This window comes from Mirounga leonina, unplaced genomic scaffold, assembly GCF_011800145.1.
Source record: "Mirounga leonina isolate KUSES-001 unplaced genomic scaffold, KU_Mleo_1.0 Mir_170, whole genome shotgun sequence".
Classification (NCBI taxonomy): domain Eukaryota; kingdom Metazoa; phylum Chordata; class Mammalia; order Carnivora; family Phocidae; genus Mirounga; species Mirounga leonina.
The window spans coordinates 8159921-8180647 of NW_023270433.1; the positions used below are offsets into that span (position 1 = coordinate 8159921).

The 20727-nt window shown below is 53.1% G+C and overlaps 1 protein-coding gene across 2 annotated transcripts in view; it reads right to left on the reverse strand.

Annotated features, from left to right (window-relative positions):
• Nucleotides 1-266: 266 nt before the first annotated feature.
• RALGPS1 (Ral GEF with PH domain and SH3 binding motif 1) overlaps nucleotides 267-20727 on the reverse strand; it is a 273380-nt gene continuing 252919 nt past the window's right edge. For both annotated transcript variants that reach the window (XM_035015774.1, XM_035015775.1), the window contains 6 exons: nucleotides 11859-11942; nucleotides 10450-10555; nucleotides 8347-8439; nucleotides 8067-8172; nucleotides 5265-5356; nucleotides 267-1017 (listed from right to left, as the gene is read on the reverse strand). In XM_035015774.1, the coding sequence (XP_034871665.1) occupies nucleotides 988-1017; nucleotides 5265-5356; nucleotides 8067-8172; nucleotides 8347-8439; nucleotides 10450-10555; nucleotides 11859-11942 (511 nt within the window). In that variant the 3' untranslated portion in view covers nucleotides 267-987. The remainder of the gene's footprint in view (nucleotides 1018-5264; nucleotides 5357-8066; nucleotides 8173-8346; nucleotides 8440-10449; nucleotides 10556-11858; nucleotides 11943-20727) is intronic.

Here is a 20727-nt window from a genome sequence, read left to right on the forward strand (position 1 = left end):
AAGTCAGGAGAAAGGGTCACGACTTCCCACTCTGGCATGGTCTGGGGCGGGGGGGGGGGGGGCGCGGCGGGGGGAGAAGACACGGGCTTTCAGACACTGCAGGAGAGGGGTGGGAGGGAGCAAGCAGGCCAGCCCAGTCCACAGTCCTGAAGCCGGGTCCTGTCTCAGAAGAGCCAACAGCAACAAGGCCTGGAAGGGACCCGGGGGGCCCAGACAGCAGGCCTTCCAGATGAATAGCACCCATTGGAACAGAAAACAAGACACAATTTAAGGCATTGTTTGTTTACAGTAAAAGAATGCAAGGAACCCTTAACATAGGAGGAATCTGGGCTCTCACTCTGACCTTCCTCAGTGGACAAGGCTATCATGTCAGGTTAAAGCAGGGCCTCAAAGCGAATGAAGGATGTGATGTCACAAGTCTTGTGCCAAAATGCATGTTTCATGAAGAGTTCACACTCGCTCGCACGCACACGTATACGGCACGCACACGCAGAGGACGCTTTGGGGGTTGTACAAAATCTGAGGCAGCCCTGTGGGCGAGCGACCCCGTGCACTTGGGGTATAAAAAGCCAACTCCATAGCCTGTTCCTTCTCTCTGGCCCCTCATGCAGGTTAACATTGTCCACTCTTGTGCAGGAGAAAGCACGGGAGACCCAACGTGGGCCAGATGCTCTCTAGTCGAAGCAGCAGCTGGTGGACGGACGAGGGCCCAGAGAGGGAGGGTGGGGTGCACAGTCTGGGGCCCAACCACGGCCCTGCGGGGTGGTGCTGAAGAATGAGTGTCATGAGAGTCGCTGGGGATTGGCAGGTGGACCCTGCACTGGCGGAGCCCTCTGGACTGTGAGGCCACAGGCCAAGTCCCCTTGAGTCCGGCCGTGAGTCACCCAGCATCCTGGCCAAAAGCCTGTGCCCAGGACATGCGCTTCGCCACCAGTCCCAGGCTGGGCTCCCAGAAGCCTCTGAAGTCACGCCAAGTCCTGCAGAGACTTATTCAAATGACATAAGGTTTGCAGGTACCTGGAAGAGAAAGCTCAGCCTCTTGTCAAAGTTCCAACCTTTCAGAATGGGACGAGGTGTGCCCCTAAGGGAAGGGATCAGGTCTTTCCCAGTGAGTCTGCGAATGAGCAGGGTGGGTGGGTAAGAGGGCCTGGCAAGAAACACGGTCGCTGTTTGTCAAGTGGCCGCTGTGTGCCAGGCACTTGACATCATCATGTCCTTTAGTTTTCACGACACCCCAGGAGGCAGGTTTGGGAAATATCCCCGTGACAAAGATGAGGACCCTGAGGCTTAGAGAGGGGAAGCCCACTTCGAGTAAATGGCAGGCCACAGCCTCAGAGCCCACGCTCTCTCGTTCACTAGGCTGGTGGCAAAATAAAACTGCACTTCAAACGGAGAGGAGGCAAATTCTGCAGGAATGGGCATGAGCCTCTGGAAGGGAAACCAGCGGGCAAGGGTGGGTGGTGGTGGGGGGTGGCAGGAACTGACAAGCGGGAGCACCAGGAGGAGCGATCAGGATGCTGGGAACCCCAAAGCCTTCCCAGAGCTGTGTCCCCAGGACACGATCCCTTTGCTGGGGAGACCTTTCCTGGGGAGACCACCAGCCCAAGGTCAGGGTGCTTCCCTCTCCCTTCAAAGCTGCCCCCAGCCCCAGGCTCCCCCACCCGGCTCTGCTATAGGATTCCAGGAGATTTGATGCGAAGCAATTTCATCAAAAACTAATCATCTTAGTGTCAATTTGGTCAAAGTGATGAATTGGGAAAAAATGCATCTCCTTGCACCAGGAGATAGTTATAAGAATGGTCACAGCAGCACTGTTCAAAATAGCAAAAAGCAGGAAATTATTCCTGGGATCACTGCCAGAAGAATTAATAAAAAAAGTATCAGTACAAATACATGAATGACAGCTACACACATTGACACAGATGAATCTCGGGAACACACTGTAGGAGAAAAGCAAGTCACAGAAGAAAATATCCAGTTATGGTCCTATTTTTTAAAAATGTTTTTAAAAATGTACCCCAGACAATACATTAAGGAATCAAATACACGTGCTAACATTTTAAAGGAACAGTAAATAAATCAGGAGAGTGGTTAGGAGGTGCAGGCAGATGGGTGGGACACGGAATTAGGAAGAGGCCCCTGGGGGAGGAAGGTGTTCTGAGGCCCAGGGAGGTCCTGCCCTTAGGCTGGGTGGGCAAGGAGCTGGGTGTGGTTTTTTCCGCTGTGGTTTACACCTTACACATGTTATAAATAAGGTTTAAGCGTATTCGGTGTCAGTACAAACAATTTTAAGAAGTGCAAGTCCACCAAAAAGAAAACCAATCCCAGTCACTGAGATTTTCCATGGGAGTAGATGCATTTCTGTGATTTCTTTCATTGCAGCCCCTGCATGCCATCACAGGGACGTGCTGTGCTTTATTTAAATAATCTGCTTGGAAGAGTTAGCTGTAGCCAACTTTTTATGATCACATACAGCATAGAGCAGAATACGTGGTTGAAAGTAAATTCGAAATAGAAGGGGAAAAAAAGTAGAAAAAATAAAATGTCCCTCTCGCCTAGGTCTAAAAATTGGACAAAAGTACTTAAAAGTTGCAAAACTTTGCCATGGCATACCGCATTTGCCATACATGAAATTCAATCTATTTGTCCTTCTGACCAAACACCTGCTCTGCCAAATGGGTTTGACCCAGTTTCCTGCTACCTGCTGCATATCACTTTAGGAATTTTGTATACAGAGACAAGCGTACATATTATAAATACGCTTATGTATTTTAATACAAATGAGATCACCCTTACAAATGTTTTACCCTTTGCTTTTTAAAATTTTTTAAATTTTTTAAATTATTTATTTATTTATTATTTTTTTAAAGATTTTATTTATTTATTTGACAGAGAGAGACACATTGAGAGAGGAGGACAGGCAGGGGGAGTGGAGGGGGGAGAGGCAGGCTTCCCGCCGAGCGGGGAGCCCGATGCGGGGCTCGATCCCAGGACCCTGGGATCATGACCTGAGCCGAAGGCAGACGCTTAACGACTGAGCCACCCAGGCGCCCCCAAATTTTTTTATTTTTTTAAGTAATCTCTGTGCCCAACGTGGGGCTCAAACTCATGACCCCGAGAGCAAGAGTTGCGTGTTCTACTGACTGAGCCAGCCAGGCGCCCCTGTACTTTGCTTTTTACTTCTATCTTGGAGTCCCTTTCAGGATACCATGCACAAATCTGCCTCTGTCCTTCTAATCACTACCAGGAGTCACACAATGGGGGTTTACTGATGGTCACAGAGGTTTCTCGTTTTCTCTATCAAGGACAATGCTGCAGTGAACATTTTTTAAGTTGCCTCTCATGACCCTGAGATCAAGACCTGAGCTGAGATCAAGAGTCGTACGCTTACCTGACTGAACCAGCCAGGTGCCCCTGCAGTGAACATTCTGAACCACACACCTTTTTGGACATGTGTGAGTCTATCACCAGGACAAATTCCTAGCAGGCAGATGGGTGAGTAAGGCGACTCAAATGCAGTTTATTTTGAGCTCCTCCGTGGTACCTCACATTTTCCTTTTTTCAGTCTTTCCTACTGTTTTAGTTTGTTGAGAACTTTTTACTAAGTCTGCTTTCTAGCTTCCCATCATCTATAATCTGACCAGCTTGTGACATATGTCCTCATGTCATGTTACAGATGAAAATCCTGATTAGGACCAAGCCGAGACCTCCCTCTGGTCTCCGAGAACCACGCGTTGGGGCCCAGAAATCCGTGACTGTGCTGTCATCAGCATCCTCCCCGACCCAAATGTCTGGTGTGTGCCAGCCTTTGCTGAGGGCCCCCTCACACCTCAGAGCTGGTGCTTCCCAGCTGCTACCCACCAGAAGCTGCCATAGCCTCCTCTCAATTTCTGGTGCTTGCTGGCTCCCCAGGCAGAGAGGGACCCACTCCGCAGTGCCCTCTTCTGGCTGATCCCTGCAGAACATGCACAGGGAAGCTTAGGGACAGGAAAACCGATCCTGGCACCAGCAGCCAAATGCTGACTCCTAGGGGCAGGAGCGTCCAGCCTGCCCCATTGGGTGCTGAGGGCTGAAGCAACCATGCCTCTCAGCAGCCTGACAGCCGAGGCTGCGCTCCGGGCCGCTGAGCGAGCTGGGGACCCTCTGGGAAGTGCGAGGCAGGGGAGCTCGGGGCAGACTTTGGTGGCCGGCCGACCGGGGTTAGATCTCATTAACCTTGGCACCTTGAACAAGTGCCTGCCACTCTCTGAGCCTCAGTGTCCTCAGCATAAAATGGAGACCGTAAGAGAAACATGCCTCACAGGGGTGTTGCGAGGATTCGGCCTTTCCCATAATGCCTGGTCCTGGGCGAGGCACCGATCAGAGGTCCTGCTGGCTCTGATACACTGAGGAGCAGCCATGTTTGGCTCTTAATATTAGCGAATAGTTTTTTTTTTTTTTTTTAAAGATTTATTTATTTATTTGAGAGAGCGAGAATGAGAGAGAGTACACGAGAGGGGGGAGGGTCAGAGGGAGAAGCAGGCTCCTCGCTGAGCAGGGAGCCTGATGTGGGACTTGATCCCAGGACTCCAGGATCATGACCTGAGCCGAAGGCAGTCGCTTAACCAACTGAGCCACCCAGGCGCCCTATTAGCAAATAGTATTATTCCTAGGGGCTATGGGGCAGGGAGGCCCTTCTGTCAGTCTGGAGTACGCCCACGAATCAGCTTTTGGGGGACATGGTCTAAATGGATGCTATATCCTGATCCTTGGGGCGATCTCACACCTGCCACCACACTGTGCCTGATGGATGTTTTGGTGGGGTTTCCCTTAGTGGGAAAGACACAGGGACCAGATTCACCGTTCTGATCTGGAGCCAGGCTTAGTTCTCAGCTGAGCAGAGGGTGCCCTGTCTCATGGAGAAAGGTTGCTCAAAAGACGGTCGGTGCCTGGGAGCACAGCTGATAGGCTCTGAGGGAAGGAAGGAGCCCTGTTTTCTTTTCTTTTCTTTTTTTTTTTTAAGATTTTATTTATTTGCTAGAGAGAGAATGAGAGACTGAGAGCATGAGAGGGAGGAGGATTAGAGGAGAAGCAGGCCTCCCGAAGAGCAGGGAGCCCAATGTGGGACTCGATCCCGGGACTCCGGGATCATGACCTGAGCCGAAGGCAGTTGCTTAACCAACTGAGCCAGCCAGGCGCCCAGGAGCCCTGTTTTCTATGGCCCCTTAGTCCCTAGGGTGGGGAGAGGATATTTCCAGAGACAAGCAGGGTTTCGGTGACTTTACCTGAGGCCTGTTGCTTTTACATGCGTCATCCAAATGCTTGTGCCACAATATTGCATGAAACCGGGAACCCGTCTGGAACTTGTAAACATTGCCTAACGGGCAGAGAAACCATTGGTTAGAAAGAGGGAGGGTCTCATGGGAGGGTCTGCCTGTGACTGGGACATGAAGATGAATATGAACTTAGGTTAACTAAACCAAGGAAGGTCAGGAGCAGTCCAAGGTAAGCTTGGGGCTTGCAGGGGTAGAACCTCTGCTGCCTCTGGGCTGTCTCTGTGGACCGGGGCTCTTAACCATCTTGGGGGCCATGGTGCATTTGACTCTGGTGAGGCCTGTGGACCCTTCTCAGAATAACATTTTCAAAACGCATAAAATAAAATACAAAGGATATCAATACCACCGAAATGCAGTTATCAAACTACTAAACAACACTTGAGTGATACAGTTCTAGGTGTGTTTCTCTACTTATGCACCAGTAAAAAGATCTAGGGGCGGGTCTGACACTGTACTGTAATTCCAGAGAGATGAGCAGAAATGCCACTCTGAGAAATCTGCAACTATACGTGATAGGAAAATATCTGTGCTTTCTCTTGGACATAAAATCACAGTGTTGTGAACATTCTAGTAGTTTAATACTCGTAAATAAAGGTGTGAGAGGCCACAGAAAACAAAGATGCAATTTTCTTTTTCACCACTAGGTTCACAGACCCCTTGAATTCTATCCACAGACCCTGCCACCCTCTGTGTCATATTTCCCTCTGCTTGGGGACAGTGCTTTCCTGTGGGCTAAGGCCCAAGAGTGGCCTGTGGTCTCCGTGGCCATATGGTCCCCAAGTCAAGCTTGTGTAGGCACAGCCTTTACTTCCCCGAGAAACCACTTATAATCCAGGCCTGGACCTTGAGGAAGAAATTCCAGGGGTGACCAGATTGGGACATGCTATGACGAGTGTGAGCTGTGTGTGGATTCAATCACTCAGACATGGAGCAGAGAACTTGGCTCTTCTCCTCTCCAGTCCCTGGGCCCCTGGGGGTTTCCTGTTTCTTGACTTCCCAGCTAACAACACTAGAACCCTGTGGTCTCTCTATTGCAGCGTCATCTGCATTAGCTGGGAGCTTGTTAGAAATGCAGAAGCTTGTGCTCCAGCCCAGATCCACTGAACCCAAACCTGAAATTTTACAAGTTCCTCAGGTGATTTGTATGTACATGAACCTTGCACTAGAACATTCCTGAGAAGATGTAAAGATGCTTGGAGACCTGACAGGCCCAGTGACTTTGCCTGGCTAGAACCTAAGACCCCGGTATTTCAGGGTTTTGTCATGTGACGTGGGCTACCAGGAAGACAAGCATGAGCTATTCTTCTTCTATTTTTTTTAGTGTAATTGACACAAAATCTTACATTGTTTCAGGTGTACAACACAGTGATTCAACAAGTTTATACATTATGCTATGCTCACCCACAGTGTAGTTACTATGATCACCATCAACTCTATTAAAATATCATTGACTATATTCCTAGGACTTCCTCATTCCATAACTGGAAGTCTGTATCTCCCATTCCCCTTCACCCATTTTGTCCATCCCCCCCATCCCCTCCCCTCTAGAAACCATCAGTTTGTCCTCTATATTTATAGGTCTGATTCTGCTTTTTGTTTGTTTATTCATTTGGTTTTGGTGGTTGTTGTTGTTTTTAGATTCCACATATGCATGAAATCAGACCACATTTGTCTTTCTCAGTCTGACTTATTTCACTTGGCATAATACCCTCTGGGTGCATTTATATTGTCACAAAGGGCATGATCTCATTCTTTTTTTATGGCTGTGTAGAATTTTTATGGCTAGTGTGTGTGTGTGCATATGTGTGTGTCACGTCTCCCTTATCCATTCATCTATCAAAGGACACTTAGGTTGCTTCCATTATAAATAATACAATAAACATAGGATGAATATCTTTTTGGATTAGTGTTTTCATTTTCTTTGGGTCATTACTCAGTAATGGAATTATTGGATCATATGGTATTCCTATTTTTAATTTTCTGAGGAACTTCCATATTCTTTTCCACAGTGGCTACACCAATTTAGATTCCCACAAACAATGCACAAGGGTTCCTTTTTCTCCACATCCTCACCAACACTTGTTATTTCTTGTCTTTTTGATTTTAGCCATTCTGATAGGTGTGAGGTGATACCTCATTGTGGTTCTGATTCCCATTTCTTTGATAGCATGGCCTATTCTGAATGTCAATGCAAATAGGGCTTCTGGACAAGATGGCACCCAGAACCTCTCCTTCCATCCATCATGGTCATGGGGGAGGGATGGAACCAGGAGGAAATGGGAGATGACCAGACAAGCTAAAGTCGGGGCTTCTGTAAAAGGGCTCTTCTCTGATTTGGCCTTGGACCAGGAGACTGTGAGAGTCTCATGACACAGGTAATGTCAGGGGTGCCCCTGAAATCTCCCAAAACCCAAGACCCTCCCGGCCACTGGGATGCTGCATGCTCCATGCCTTAGGCAGCATTATAGTATTTATTCCAAGACCCTGAGGCTATAGCTGCAAAGGTGATGAGCCCCAGTAGCCACAGCTGAGGCCACAAAAGGGTTCCTGCAGCCACATGCCATGCCCAGTGGACACACTGATCACAAATGAAGCAGTATCCATGGACTAGTGTGGGGACCCTCTGATCACAACCTAAAGCAAAGGGAAAGCAGCAGCCCCCAAAGTTCTTACTGTTTCAAAATATACATTTAGCAGAAGAGGAAAACAAGGTAGAAGTCGTGGGCACCCAGCACTGGGCCTGCTGCTTACCTTTGTCAGGGTTATTCAGCTGGAAGATATCCGGGTGCTCGGGGTCGTCAGGCAGCTGCACCATCCAGCCCACGACGGAGACTTTTTTGCCAGGTGTGGATTTATACTGGGGAAGAACAACAGTATAACCAGGAGGCCTATGCCCTCCACTCCCCGAGGAAGCTGAGCTGGGCCTTCCCATCCTCGCCACCTCCCCTGCTTTCCTCCCCCTCCCCCCCGCAACCCCGCCAGGTCACACTACCTGAAGTCCCAGCATGGAGAGTCCTTTCATGGGACTTACGTGTTTCCTGTCTGTGCCCCGCAAGGACTTGGCTCCGTAGTACAGGAGGGTGGATCCCGAGAGTATGACCCAGTACCTGGTCCACGAGGACAGCTACAGAGGAAGGGGAGGCAGAGTGGCAACGCTGCACGTGGTGGTGTGGAGTCCCCCCTCCCTGCCCGATTACAGACCCGGTCACATGGCTGGAATGGTGTCTCCTTCCTCCCAACCAAGGCCAGTGCAGGCCTCATCTCCTCCCGGCCCCTCACGCATCAGTGTCACTTCCACTCCGGGCCTGGAGGAGGGAGACCCTCCCCATCAGTGCCTCTGAGCTCTGAGCCCTAAGCCCGGCCTCCTCTCTCTGGCTCCTTTACTCCGAGAGCCTTTCATTTCTTTTCACCTTGTTTAAGGCAGTGTCAAGGCTTAATTTCTTTCTTTCTTTTTTTTTTTTTTTTAAGATTTTATTTATTTGCGAGAGAGAGAATGAGAGACAGAGAGCATGAGAGGGAGGAGGGTCAGAGGGAGAAGCAGACTCCCGGCCGAGCAGGGAGCCCGATGTGGGACTCGATCCCGGGACTCCAGGATCATGATCTGAGTCGAAGGCAGTTGCTTAACCAAATGAGCCACCCAGGCGCCCTCAAGGCTTAATTTCTATGTGTTCAGGTGACTTGGGTCCAAGAAGGTCCTGGGGAGAAACATGTTTAAAACACAGACATGCTAAACCACAGCCTAGGCGAACCACAGTATCTGCACTGGGGTGCTCGGGCTGAGACTGAATGGCAGCACGTGGGAAGTCTGTAGGGTTAGAAGGGGGAAAAGCCAACAGGGCAGAGCTATAGGTATTCTTTCTGTTTCTCTAGGCGGGAAGGCTGGGATTCTCTCTTCAGGGGGCTCTGCTCCTTGGTTTAGGGAAAATCACTTCGACGAGCCTTTTGGTTTGCAAAGGCGAAGCAAGAATCGTCTCCTGAAAGGAACAAGGTTGAGTGTAGCGAGGCAGACCGTTCTGCATCGCAGCCAACAGGACCCCTCTCCATGCTGGATGCGGCTCCAGCGCTGGCCATGGTGAAAGCACCAGCTTTCAGACGTGTTTGATGACACTCACACGTGTGTGTAACACACATGCACATACATGTCGAACTAAAAGAAGTTTCATGAAACAATACTTACCTTTATTCTATGGAACACTGACATTTTCCATTCTATTCTATTCTGCTCACAAATACCGGTCATGACCCACTGGACTGATTTCATCACTCACTCCTGGGCCAACCAGCATTTGGGAAAACTCTGCTAGTGGGACACTGTCTCACTCTGGCTCAGAATGACCGAGGCCTGAACTCTGAGCATGGGAGAGAAGCAGGCAAGTCCGTACAACAGGCCAGATCTAGGGCCCCACGTCACAGAATGCTCTGTGATAATCTGGGCCCGAGGGACAAAGTGCGGCCCAGGGCTGGGGTGAAGACGCTCCTTACCCACGAGCCACCTGGCACCTGCAGACAGGGTAGCCTCTGGGGGTGACAGCTGGGCTGCCGCCCTGGCACCTCCGGCAGGCACAGGCAGGAGGGGGCTCCGTGGGCAGTGGAGAGGGCAAGCAGGGGCCAGAGCAGACACTGCCTCGAGGTGCGGCCCACGGGCCATTTACAGGAAACCCGTGCCTGGATGCTCCGTGGAACAGTACAAGGGTCTTTGCCTGCGGCTGAGGCCCTGCCATGGGTGGAGGTCATGGAGCCAGTGACATGTGGGCCCAGCACAGGTGACCCAGGAACTAGCGGTAGAGCCTCAAAGGCCTCCAGATGATGCTGCCACGGGGAGAGAGGGCATCTACAGCTGGGGACGTGACGCAGGCTGTGTCGACCCTCTCAGGGGGAGTTCCAGCCCAACGCCCAGGGGTCTGCAGGCTTCCACTCGCCCTCGTCACAGCTCTGGCTCACCACGTGCTCGCTGTGTGCACGGCTGTGCATGTGACAGTCTTGCTGAGTTCTCGACGACATAGGCACTATTTTATCCCAGTTTACAGATGTAGAAAGTGAGGCCCTTGCTCACTCAGTAGCATGGCCAGGGCCGGAGCCCAGGGCCCTCCCTGATGCCCCTGCTGCCTCTGGACGGAGGAGGGTCTGCACTTACCGCGGGTCTCCGTCCTTCCTTGAGCAGAGTCTTCCTCCTCAGAGGACCCTCCATGGTAGGCACTGCGGCTGAGCTCCCCAGCGTACAGATGCACGGGCCTGTGGGGCTGGGGGGAGACCACCAGTCAGACACTGCCCTGGAAGAGCCACGGTCAGGCACCCTCTTCCTCACAGCTCCCCACTGCCAAGTCCACGATGCTGTGCCAGGCCAGAGGACTCGACAGGGTCGGGGCAGGTGGCCCTGGGCTGGCCACAGCTGGAAACTTCCACCTCCCTCACCTTTCGGGGCGCCTGGAGGCCCGAGGCTTGGTGACAGAGCTCCTCATAGCCCAGGGCCCAGCAGCACGGCCACCTGCTCCTGACCTCTGCGGCGGCTTCCTCCTGGCCCTCCCTGTGGTCCCGCCCTCCTCTCCACCTGGGGAGCCTGGGGCCCCTGCGGCCCCTCCTTGTGTTGGCAGCGGCCTGGAGGAGCAGAGGGCATGCACGGGAAGTGGCGGGGGAGCGAGAAGAGAAGTGGGGCCAGAGCCAGCGGCTAAGCCCGGCGCCTTTGCCTCAAGGCTTCGGGCGCCACCTACAGGTAAAGACAGCCAAGTGCAGCACTAGCCTGGACCTGCCCTGAGGCTCTGGGTGGCTTCGGCTCACTGGGTAGGTGCCTCCCATAGGCATCTCCCTCAACTTGGCGCCCTTCCTCAAGCTGCTCTTCCTCCACATGTGGGTGAACGGTACCACCATCCATCCGGCTGCCTGAACCAGAGACCTGGGGGGTTTCTCCTCTTACTCCTCCACCCCTGCCACCTACTCAATCCCAAGGATGTACTGATCCCAAGTCCTACATATGCCTGACTGCCCCTCTCAGCAATCCCACTCCCCCTACCTTAGGCCAGAACTGCTCTGCCTTTGGGCAACTGCCTGATGCTCTCCCCTGGCCTCCCTGAGGCCACTCTTGCCTTCCTCCTGCACGCTCTCCAGCTCTCCATGCCACGGCCAGGATGACCCGGGCATGCCACTGTCTGTCACCCACCCCCACCCCAACCCCCCACCCCCACCTCCCCAGCCTCCTCTCCACCCCTCCCCTCTCTCAGCCCCCAAGCCACCCTGCTCTTCCTGCCTCCCTTTGGCTTGAGGTGCTCTTATTATCCCTACACCTCCCCTCCCTGTATTTGGTTCATTCCTATCACTCTTCCAGTCCTTTCTCCAGAGAGGCCTTCCCTGCTCTCCCCTAGCAGAACACCCCACCTCCTCTCTGGGACCATCAGGGATCTGGGATTATCGGTTCAGTCTCTGTCTCTCCTGAGGCAGTAGCCTCTTGGACTCTGGCTCATCCAGCAGCCTCGAGCACAGCGCTCTTGTCATCCGACAAACAGCCTAGAGCTAGTTGTCAAGTAAATGAGCACAAAAATAAATGAATACCTGTAGACGCAGCTCCGGGTTCTGGGAGAATTCCGAACTGGTACCCGCCAGTTGGGCCCTAGCGTGGCATAGAGACGTCCCCTGCTTCAGAGGAAAAGGGGTGAATTTTAGCAACATCTGGAAAAACTAGATACTCGGAGGAAGCAAGGGCATCCCAGACTCTGTGGGCATTAGCTCAGGAGGCTCCAACCCCAGCTCTTCCTGCACCCCCTATGTCACATTGCAGACACATCTGGGGCACATCTGGAGCTGCCAGGTCAGTGAACACGACGCCCCCAGAGCCTCCATCAGTGTCAGGGGGTGACTAAAATCAGGGCACACCCACTGACCCAATGTGAAGCTGACATGTTTAATAGAAAATGCCGTCCAGCCCAAATAGGCCATGGTAAATCCAATTACAAGGGCACACAGAACTGAGGGCAGTCTTGCATGTTGGGCCTGGGTTGGGGAGGGGGGCGTGTGCACCGTCCCCATTCACCAGGGCACAGCTGAATTCCTCTGTTTGCCGTGTCCTCTCCACCGGACGGCCTCCTCTGCTGGCCCCCGCCGGGTACCTGCCATCTCCCTGCATGCTGCTCCTCTGGCTTTTCTCCCACCTGGTGTCCCCAGCAGGGAGCCTTTGCAGGGAAAGGTACAGCTTCCAGAGTAAGCAGAAGTTTAACCTATTTGGGGGGGGAGGCTTCCATCTTTCTGTCTCTCCTCTTCACCTTTTCCTCTTTTAGCAGGATGATTTCCTGTGTCCATGTGGTCCTCAATCACCTGCTCACCCCTGCAGCACGGTCCCCCTGGGCCGGTGCTTTCCTGCCCCTTTGGCCAAACAGGGATATAACCCAATCTATAAGGTCAGACGAGGTCGAGACTGCCTTTGCGGTTCCCTGTGGCCAGTCCTAGGTTGCTGCATGCGGCCCCATGGCACTGGACACTTGGCGGGGGGGGCCGCGCTCATTCATGGCAGCAGGTCCGTCATAGCCTAAGTGAGCTCAGGTGCCTCTGAGGGGAGGGTCGCATGGCTCCCTTCCCCTCGGTCCTCCACTTGAGAAGGAATTGTTCTTGATGACCATCTTGGGTCTGCTGTACAGAGGCCCAAGTTCAGGGCTGGTGGGAGTCTGATGGCCATCTAGGCCAGCTGCCCATCGGCCCCTCCTCTTCAGGTACATCCTCAGCTGTAACGGATCTCAGGCTTTCCCCAGCACACCTGGGTGACAGATGATGGTCACAGGCTGACCCCACCCCCACCACGAGCTGTGGCGCAGATGAGGCCGTGGCATGCCCAACTCCCAGCTCACAGGCTGGACTGCCTCCTCCCTCCCCTCCATTCAGAAAGAGGCTTGCAATGCAGTGAGTGAGCGGGACATGACTAATCTGTAATTTATGAAAAGCTCCAGGATTTCCACCGGTACCGGAACACTGCTGAGTACCTCACAACCTGGTATAACCCCGTGCTGACACAGGCTGCTCGGAGGGCTCACGAAGGACTGCCTCCAGGTTGGTTTCCTCCCCAGCCATTACCAGAGATTTCTTATGAGTCGGGGCGGGGTCCGACAGCAAACCGTTCTGCGATGACATCCCTTGTGCCCAGGGGACGTCTCCTCGTTTGATCTGATTCCTGCTCTGAGCTGCCGCCTGTCTGGAGTCTGAGATGGAGCCTCCCTTTCCAGAGCTGGGTCCTCTGGTCCCTTCTTCTCCACCTTTCTTCTTGTCCTTTTGCCCTGGTGCCCAAGGATAAGGTGCAACGACAGTGGGCTGTCCTCAATGTCCAGTAGTTCCACCATTGGGGGGATGTGGTTGGCACTTTTACCTTCCCTCCGTCCTTCTCTCCTTTCTGAGAGAGTCCATGGCTGCACACTCAACAGATGTTTGCATGACTGACACTTGTCAACAGCTTTAAATCAGCATCTTCCAACCGGTCTAGCCTTTTAAGCAGCCTTTCTCCACGTGGGCTGCCCCCCAGTGCACTGGGCTGGTGGGGGGAATGCAGGGGTGCGGAGATCACTAGTGAGTGAGGGCTCACATGTGCAAGGCTGCAACACTCACCATCTCACTGGAGCTTTATTTAAACACATTATCTTCCCCAGAATAGGGAAACTGAGGCTCAGTGATGGGAAGACACTTGACCGAGGCATGAGCCCAGTAAGCCAGGATTTGACCCCTGTTCTGACTCTACTGCCCAGGCTCCTCCCATGCCTTTCAGGGTTGCAGGGAGGCTGCCCCGGGGACTGGGTCTATCCTGTGGGTGGCTTCGGGACATCTTCCTCTCAGAGGCACCACTCCTTTCGGGTCTCTGCTGCAGCTCACGCTGGTCGGGCTTTGTCAGTGTCTGTGAGACGGGAGGGCCCCCAATCTCCTGGGATGGGACCACCCCTCGGCGCCCTCGGCCCTTGGTCTCTGCACTGGAGTAAACTTGAGGTGGTTCTGACTGACTGGCACCTCAGAACAGTTGCCATTTATCAACTGCTGACCATGAGACCCACCGCTCCTCCCACCTCTGTGAGGGGCACCATTCCCACCCTGTTTTAGATGAGGAGACAGAGGCTCAGGGAGGTGAAGCCACGCATCCCACCGCACTGGCCTGTCATTAGGGATGGAGACGCAAGTATTCACAAAGGGAAGCTGGCTTTCCTGTGTGAGCAGAGGGCCTATGTCTGTCAAGCTGCTCCCAGTGGGGAAGTCAGGGCTTGCTTCCCTGGAACCTGGGGGAGTGACCCTGGCCTTGAAGGTCAGCATAATTGTGACTTTTCCCCAAGGCCAGCTTTCAGAATAGTCAGGGTTGTGGTGGCCAGCCTTCCTCCCCAGCTGAGCCCTGCAGGGCTGGAGGAGGGTTGTGGCGGTTGGGGTGACTGTGGCTGGGCCTAAGCAGGCTAGAATCAGCACAGAGGAGTCAAGATCTTCAGCCACTGGAACCAATCTGATCATGGCCCTGCTTTGAGAAGACTTGTTATTTGAATGTTCAGGGCCACAAAATGCAAAATGAATGGGTAGTGGTACCTGGTGAACTCAGAAATCGGGATTTCTTGGACTGACATGGGGGTTCCCACTCCAGAACCATGGACACCTCTCCCAGCATGATGCTGGGAGCAGAATGTAGCTGAGTGGAATGTACCCCAAGAAGGCCATTTTATTGTTTCCTCTCAAGGATGGATCTTGGGCAGTGGTGGGGAGGAGGGATGCAGCAGGCAACCCTACTCATGGGAAGTCTGGTCTGGGGAAGATGTAGGCTGGCAACCAAGTGGAATACTTCAGTCCCAAATGGTGTACAAAATGATGATGCTGCTGATGGTGATAATGATAAGGATGGGCTGACGAGAATGATGGTATGGTGATGATGATGGGGTGATGGAGATGATGAGGATGATAAGGATGGGATGATGGGGTGATGGGGATGATGGGGATGATAAGGATGGGGTGATGGGGATGATGGGGTGATGGGGATGACGAGGATGATAAGGATGGGATGATGTAGATGATGGGATGATGGGGATGATGGGAATGATAAGGATGGGATGATGTAGATGATGGGTGATGGGGTGATGGGAATGATGGGAATGATGAAGTGACAGTGATGATGGGGATAATGAGGATGGAACGATGGGGGTGATGGGGTGGTGATGGGGATGATGGGTGCTAGGCAATGTGCTAAGCAGTACTTGTTTATTATCTTGTCTAATCACACTGGGGGTTTCTATCCTGAAAATCAGGAATACTGTTAGGCAGGCACTATTTTTTTTTTGGTTTGTTTGTTTTATGTAGGCTCCACACCCAGCAGGGAACTCAATGCGAGGCTTGAACTCACAACCCTGAGATCGAGACCTGAGCTGAGATCAAGAGTTGGACGCTTTACCGACTGAGCCACCCGGGCGCCCCAGGCAGGCACTATTCTTATCCCCACCTTATAAATAACGAATCTGAGGCTTGGAGAGGTGGAGTAACTTGCCCAAGGTCACAACACTAGGAAGAGGAAGAGTGGGTAGTGCTGTTGAGGCAGAAGGAGCCAGGGTCCTGCCTGGGCCAACAGCATCATGAGAATTCAGACTAGCCAAGGCAGGTCTGAAAGGCATCTTCCCCTCAACAGTTTTCTAGGTACACATTAGGTAGCATCATGGGGATTAAATTTCATAAAGCCCCGAGTCCCCGTTACTGGTTAAGGAGGTTGGGGAATAGGGAGAAGTCTTGGGTAATAATTACATTGGGGTCTCAGTAATCTCGTCTTAGCAGAAGTAGGGTCCTCCGCCCCATTCTTCTATCTCAAGTGCATTGAGCCCCTTGAGGTATGAGTGTGCCTGTTCATCAACAGTGTCCACCTGCCCTGGCAAGCCTTAATGGGAAGCCATCCCATTAGCCAGAGCTTGGTCCCCCAGCCACTTCTGAAGATTCACCTCATCCGCAGACAGGAAGCTGCCACTCTGAGCTCTGCTGGACCCCGGGACATCCCTTCCAGCTGTACTTGCTAAAGGACTTTTATTTACTGCTTATAAGCCACTCACTCACTCCTCTCTGGGTAATGTCCCTGATCTACTAAGTGGGACTCTAGGAGCCATATAAGTACTGCATGTTTAGCTGAGTGGATAGAACAACACCTGATCTAAGCCAGGTCAATCAGATTTTCTCTCATGGCAATTAGGAACCAGATGTGAGAGATGGGAAGTCAGGCTCTGTGGCTGGATGAAGGTATAACATGTAAACTTGGGAGCTGTGAGGTGTCTATCTTCCCCTCGATGAGCTGAGAAGTCTAGAAATCTGGTCTGCAGAGAGAGAGGGGATTGTAGCAGGTATATGTGGAGAAGGACTGATTCAAGATGGAAAGAAATCCTGCCCACTGTCTAGGACCTGAATCTGAGCGGTCGTAGGTATGGGACAGAGAGGCTGTGGCTGAGATTTCTCAGCTACCCGTGAAGCCACAGCCGTTAGTGGGCAGGGCCCAGCCCAAGGACAAGGTCAAGCAAAAGGCCCGGGGAGTGCTGCCCGCTGTTCTTTCTGAGAGGAGCCTGAGCTCCTGGGTGGAGCCTCATTTTCCAGACTTCAGTGTCTGTTGCTGAAAGCAAGGCAAGAGATGGCATCTTTGGGGGAACCCACATCAGAAGCTTGGCACACTGTCCAACGGGGCTGCCACAGGAGGCAGAGGATCCGACCGGAGGCACAGAGCAAGATGGGGCTGGGGAAACCAGACCGAGGGGTGGGTGGGTGCGGGACATGAGCCTGGGGGATTCCTGGGCCTCAGGTACAGGGGTGGGAGGAAGGCAGCGAGGCCCTCCGTGAAAGTCACCCTGAAAACAGTCACTCTCGTGTTGCCCTTCAGTTAAAGGGACCCCTCACCACCATGATTGCCTCCAGAGCGGCCCTCTCTCTCTTGAAATGCTGCACAGTGTGGGGCTCAGGAGGGGCCTCTGCACCCTGGCAAACCTGGGCCACCTGCCAGAGTCCTCTGATTGTCTCAAGAAAGGAAAAGCGTGTCTTTAAAAAGCTCTGATTTGGGGGTCTGCTGCCATGACTCTACTTTCCTGGGGTTTCCCTAAGGGTGTTGGAAGATTCCACTGGCTAAGAAGAACAAGTAAACCTCACGCAGGGAAACACTGCATCACCCACCCTCCTCGGCGCCCTGGGGCACTGGCGGGGCCGCCTGCCTGCAGCAGCCTCTTAAACGGGTTGTCCCCACGGTTCGGTGTCACCCTGGAGGCCAACCACGGCTGGCGGACACTTGCCTTCATGGTAGCTCATCCGTCCCACGATGACTGAACTGCCATTTGGGGACTTTCCTCTTCACCCCACCCAGTCTGAGACCCCTGCATCCCCTGCTTGCTGGCAAGGGTACCCACTGAGTGAAACTCGAGAAAATGTCAAAAAGTTCCCAAACGGAGCAGCTCCACCTATGTGCTAAGTATTTCCTGGGAGCATCCTCACTGTAGAGCTGAGGCTCCTGCGGCTCAGAGGTTGAGAGACAGGCCCAAGGTCACTGAGAGCCAGCCGTCCTGACCCCAGGCCCCTCCTAGCACTACTTGGCAGTGTGGGGAAGCCAGACCGTGATCTCTCGATGGAGAGGCACACTAAGAGCTTCGGAGACCAGGACACATCCCAGAGTCCACCTCTCCTGCAGTGACTCTGAAGAGCCACACCGAGCATCCCTGGGCCACCTCTCTCATCCTGGCCCACGACTCAGGCCTCCTCGGATCCCTGGACCCCACTCGAGGGCCCGCGGTGGTCCTCTTCACTAGTGTCTCTGGGCTACTGCTTAACCATCGCCTCTACGAGAAGCTACCCCTGACCCCGCAGTCTGACTCGGGTCACTGCACTGGACAGTCCCACTGAGTGCTGCACAACTTCAAGTCCCTCTGTGGACCTGGCATCATCGATTTGTTCTGCCTCCCAGCCCGACTGTGAGCTGCGACTAGCTCCCCTGTATCCCTCGCCTCCCTGGGAAAGAAGGAGAAATAGCTCTGCTTCTGAGAGGGTCGTCACACGGGCCTCTCCCATCCCCAAGGATCCCTCTGCCTCCTCGTCTTTGCACCACCTGTGTTTCCAGCCTGTCTCTCGCGGGAGAGTGGCCCTGCCTCACATACGGCTAATGTCAGACTAGAGAAGACGAATGGCCCAGGGTTTCGTGACGAACTCTGTGACATGCTTTCATACGTTACCTCTTAAAAACCAATCAGTAAACATTTCTGATTATATCTTTTTAAAAAAATGTTAATTTTTTTCTGGGTATAAAAGAAACATGTACCCATTGTGGCAGATGTGGACAATAGAGAAAAAAAGTGAAGGAAAGAAATTCATTCAGTGGCCCTAGAACTCAGAACCGAGAAGAGTGACACTGCATATTTTTGTACATACATATGTGTTCACCTCTATCATCCATTTTGTTCCTATTTTTTTTTAAAGATTTTATCTATTTATTTGAGAGAGAGAATGAGATAGAGAGAGCATGAGAGGGGGGAGGGTCAGAGGGAGAAGCAGACTCCCTGCTGAGCAGGGAGCCCGATGCGGGACTTGATCCCGGGACTCCAGGATCATGACCTGAGCCGAAGGCAGTCGCTTAACCAACTGAGCCACCCAGGCGCCCCATTTTGTTCCTATTTTTAAAAACTTCATTTAAAATTAACTTAGGCTAATATTTTTATTCTCTTTAGTGCCAAATCAGGCATAAAAAGAAGCACCTGTTAGCTCTTGCTGATTGGCCTAAAATATTCCCTTCCCTCTTGAATTTCTGAGAAGCCTGAGGTTTGCTCGAGACTAGGCTAGGGCAGTGTCCACAGTCCCTACTTTCTAGTTAATTAAGTACATGTTGAAAATGCCTTTTCAGGGCTGCCTGCCTTCTCTCCTTGGGAAAGCACAGTGTGATACGGGGTCCTCCTGGAAACCTTTGTCCTCAACCCAGGATACTGAGGTGAGAAAGGTGCAGGTTGGGACATGAGGTAGGGTCTTAAGAGAGGAGGGGGCCCACCCTCACCCCCAGCCCAGTGACTCTGGCCTCCGGATGTTGAGGGCACTGACCCAGGACCACCATTCTGTCCTCATTCTGGGCCCCGAAGATAGGGGAGGGTCTTTAGAGCAGCAGAACCAACTCTTCCTTGATCTGGCCACTTCATGGCTAGTCTGTTTCCCCCCCCCCCCCCCCCCGCCCCAGCCCACAGGCCCTGTGGCTTTGCTGAGGCTGAGAGGGATGAAGGGACAGCAGGATGAGAGCTGAGCTGCAGCAGGAGGCCCCCTTCGGCCCCTGAACCCTCGATGCACAGTCCTAGCAAGAACAGGGTCAGTGGGGCTATCGTCCCTCCGCCTGGCCCGCTCTCAGAGAGAGCAGTGCAAAGGGTCCCCAGGACTCTTGTGGGCTCTATCGTGGGCGCTCGTTAAGGCTGGCCACTCGAGGAAAGCACTGGGTATAGCCTGAGCTCTGGCTGCCACTCAAGGACTGCCTTCGGGCTGCCAGGCTGAAATGTCCGTGTGTGAGACCTCAGGGAAGGCAAACTTGCAAGACAAGGCCAATGACCCCGCGCTCCATCGGACAACGGGAACCCTCCTGCCTGCCTGGTCATAGTGGCAAAAGGGTGATTGAGATGTGCCTGAAGACCAACGGAGGGGTGTGTGTTGGTGGCAGGGGTCACTGGCGTGGGACCTCCCTGTCCTTCATGCTGGCATTTGGCTCCATTTCTCTTCCTGGCCTGGGTCAAGCTTGTCAGCAGGGCCGGAGGCCTGGTGGACGAGGCAATTGAAGGTTGTGGCCCCTAAGCTTCAGGGCTGTGGGGCAAGGTGCTGCCCCCACCCTGGCCTGGCCTCTGGGGACTGGAGAAGCCAGGACCTCGTCCTCTCTCACAGGTGTTGGGGGGCAGCCCTCTCCTGCACCACTGGCTGTGGGTCTGAGGTCACTGCCCGCCCATGCAAGTGTAAGGGTATAGGGAAGGCTGTGTTCTTAGAGCATCGGTCAAGACCAGCTGGTAGGGTCTCTGAGAAGGGAGGCTCTGCTTTGCTGAAATGTGTTCTGGAGGCTCTTTCAGGGCAGACACTGGCCTCTGGGCCCAGGCAGGGTGGCCCTGGCTTCCAGGGAGAGGGGATCTGCTCGCCTTTGTAGAGCAGGAGCAAAGTGGCCTGGGCATGAAGGGAGGCCCCAGTGGGGCTGAGCACTGTGTGGGTGAAGGTGAGGCAGGGAGGCCCAGGTGGCACGGTGAACTGTGGTCCCCGAGTTGCGTGGGAAAGAGTGGCATTTAACAAAGGTTTTCAAAGACCGTGAGGCAAACCCTCCCCTCCAGCTCTCCCATGGACTCTTCATGAAAGTCTCAGATGCTCACAAGCATTTGAGGGAATGGATTCTTTCTGGTGGACATGGAAAGAGGCTAGAGCAAGATGGAAATGCAGACTGGAGGCCAGGCCATGGGAGCTGGAGGCC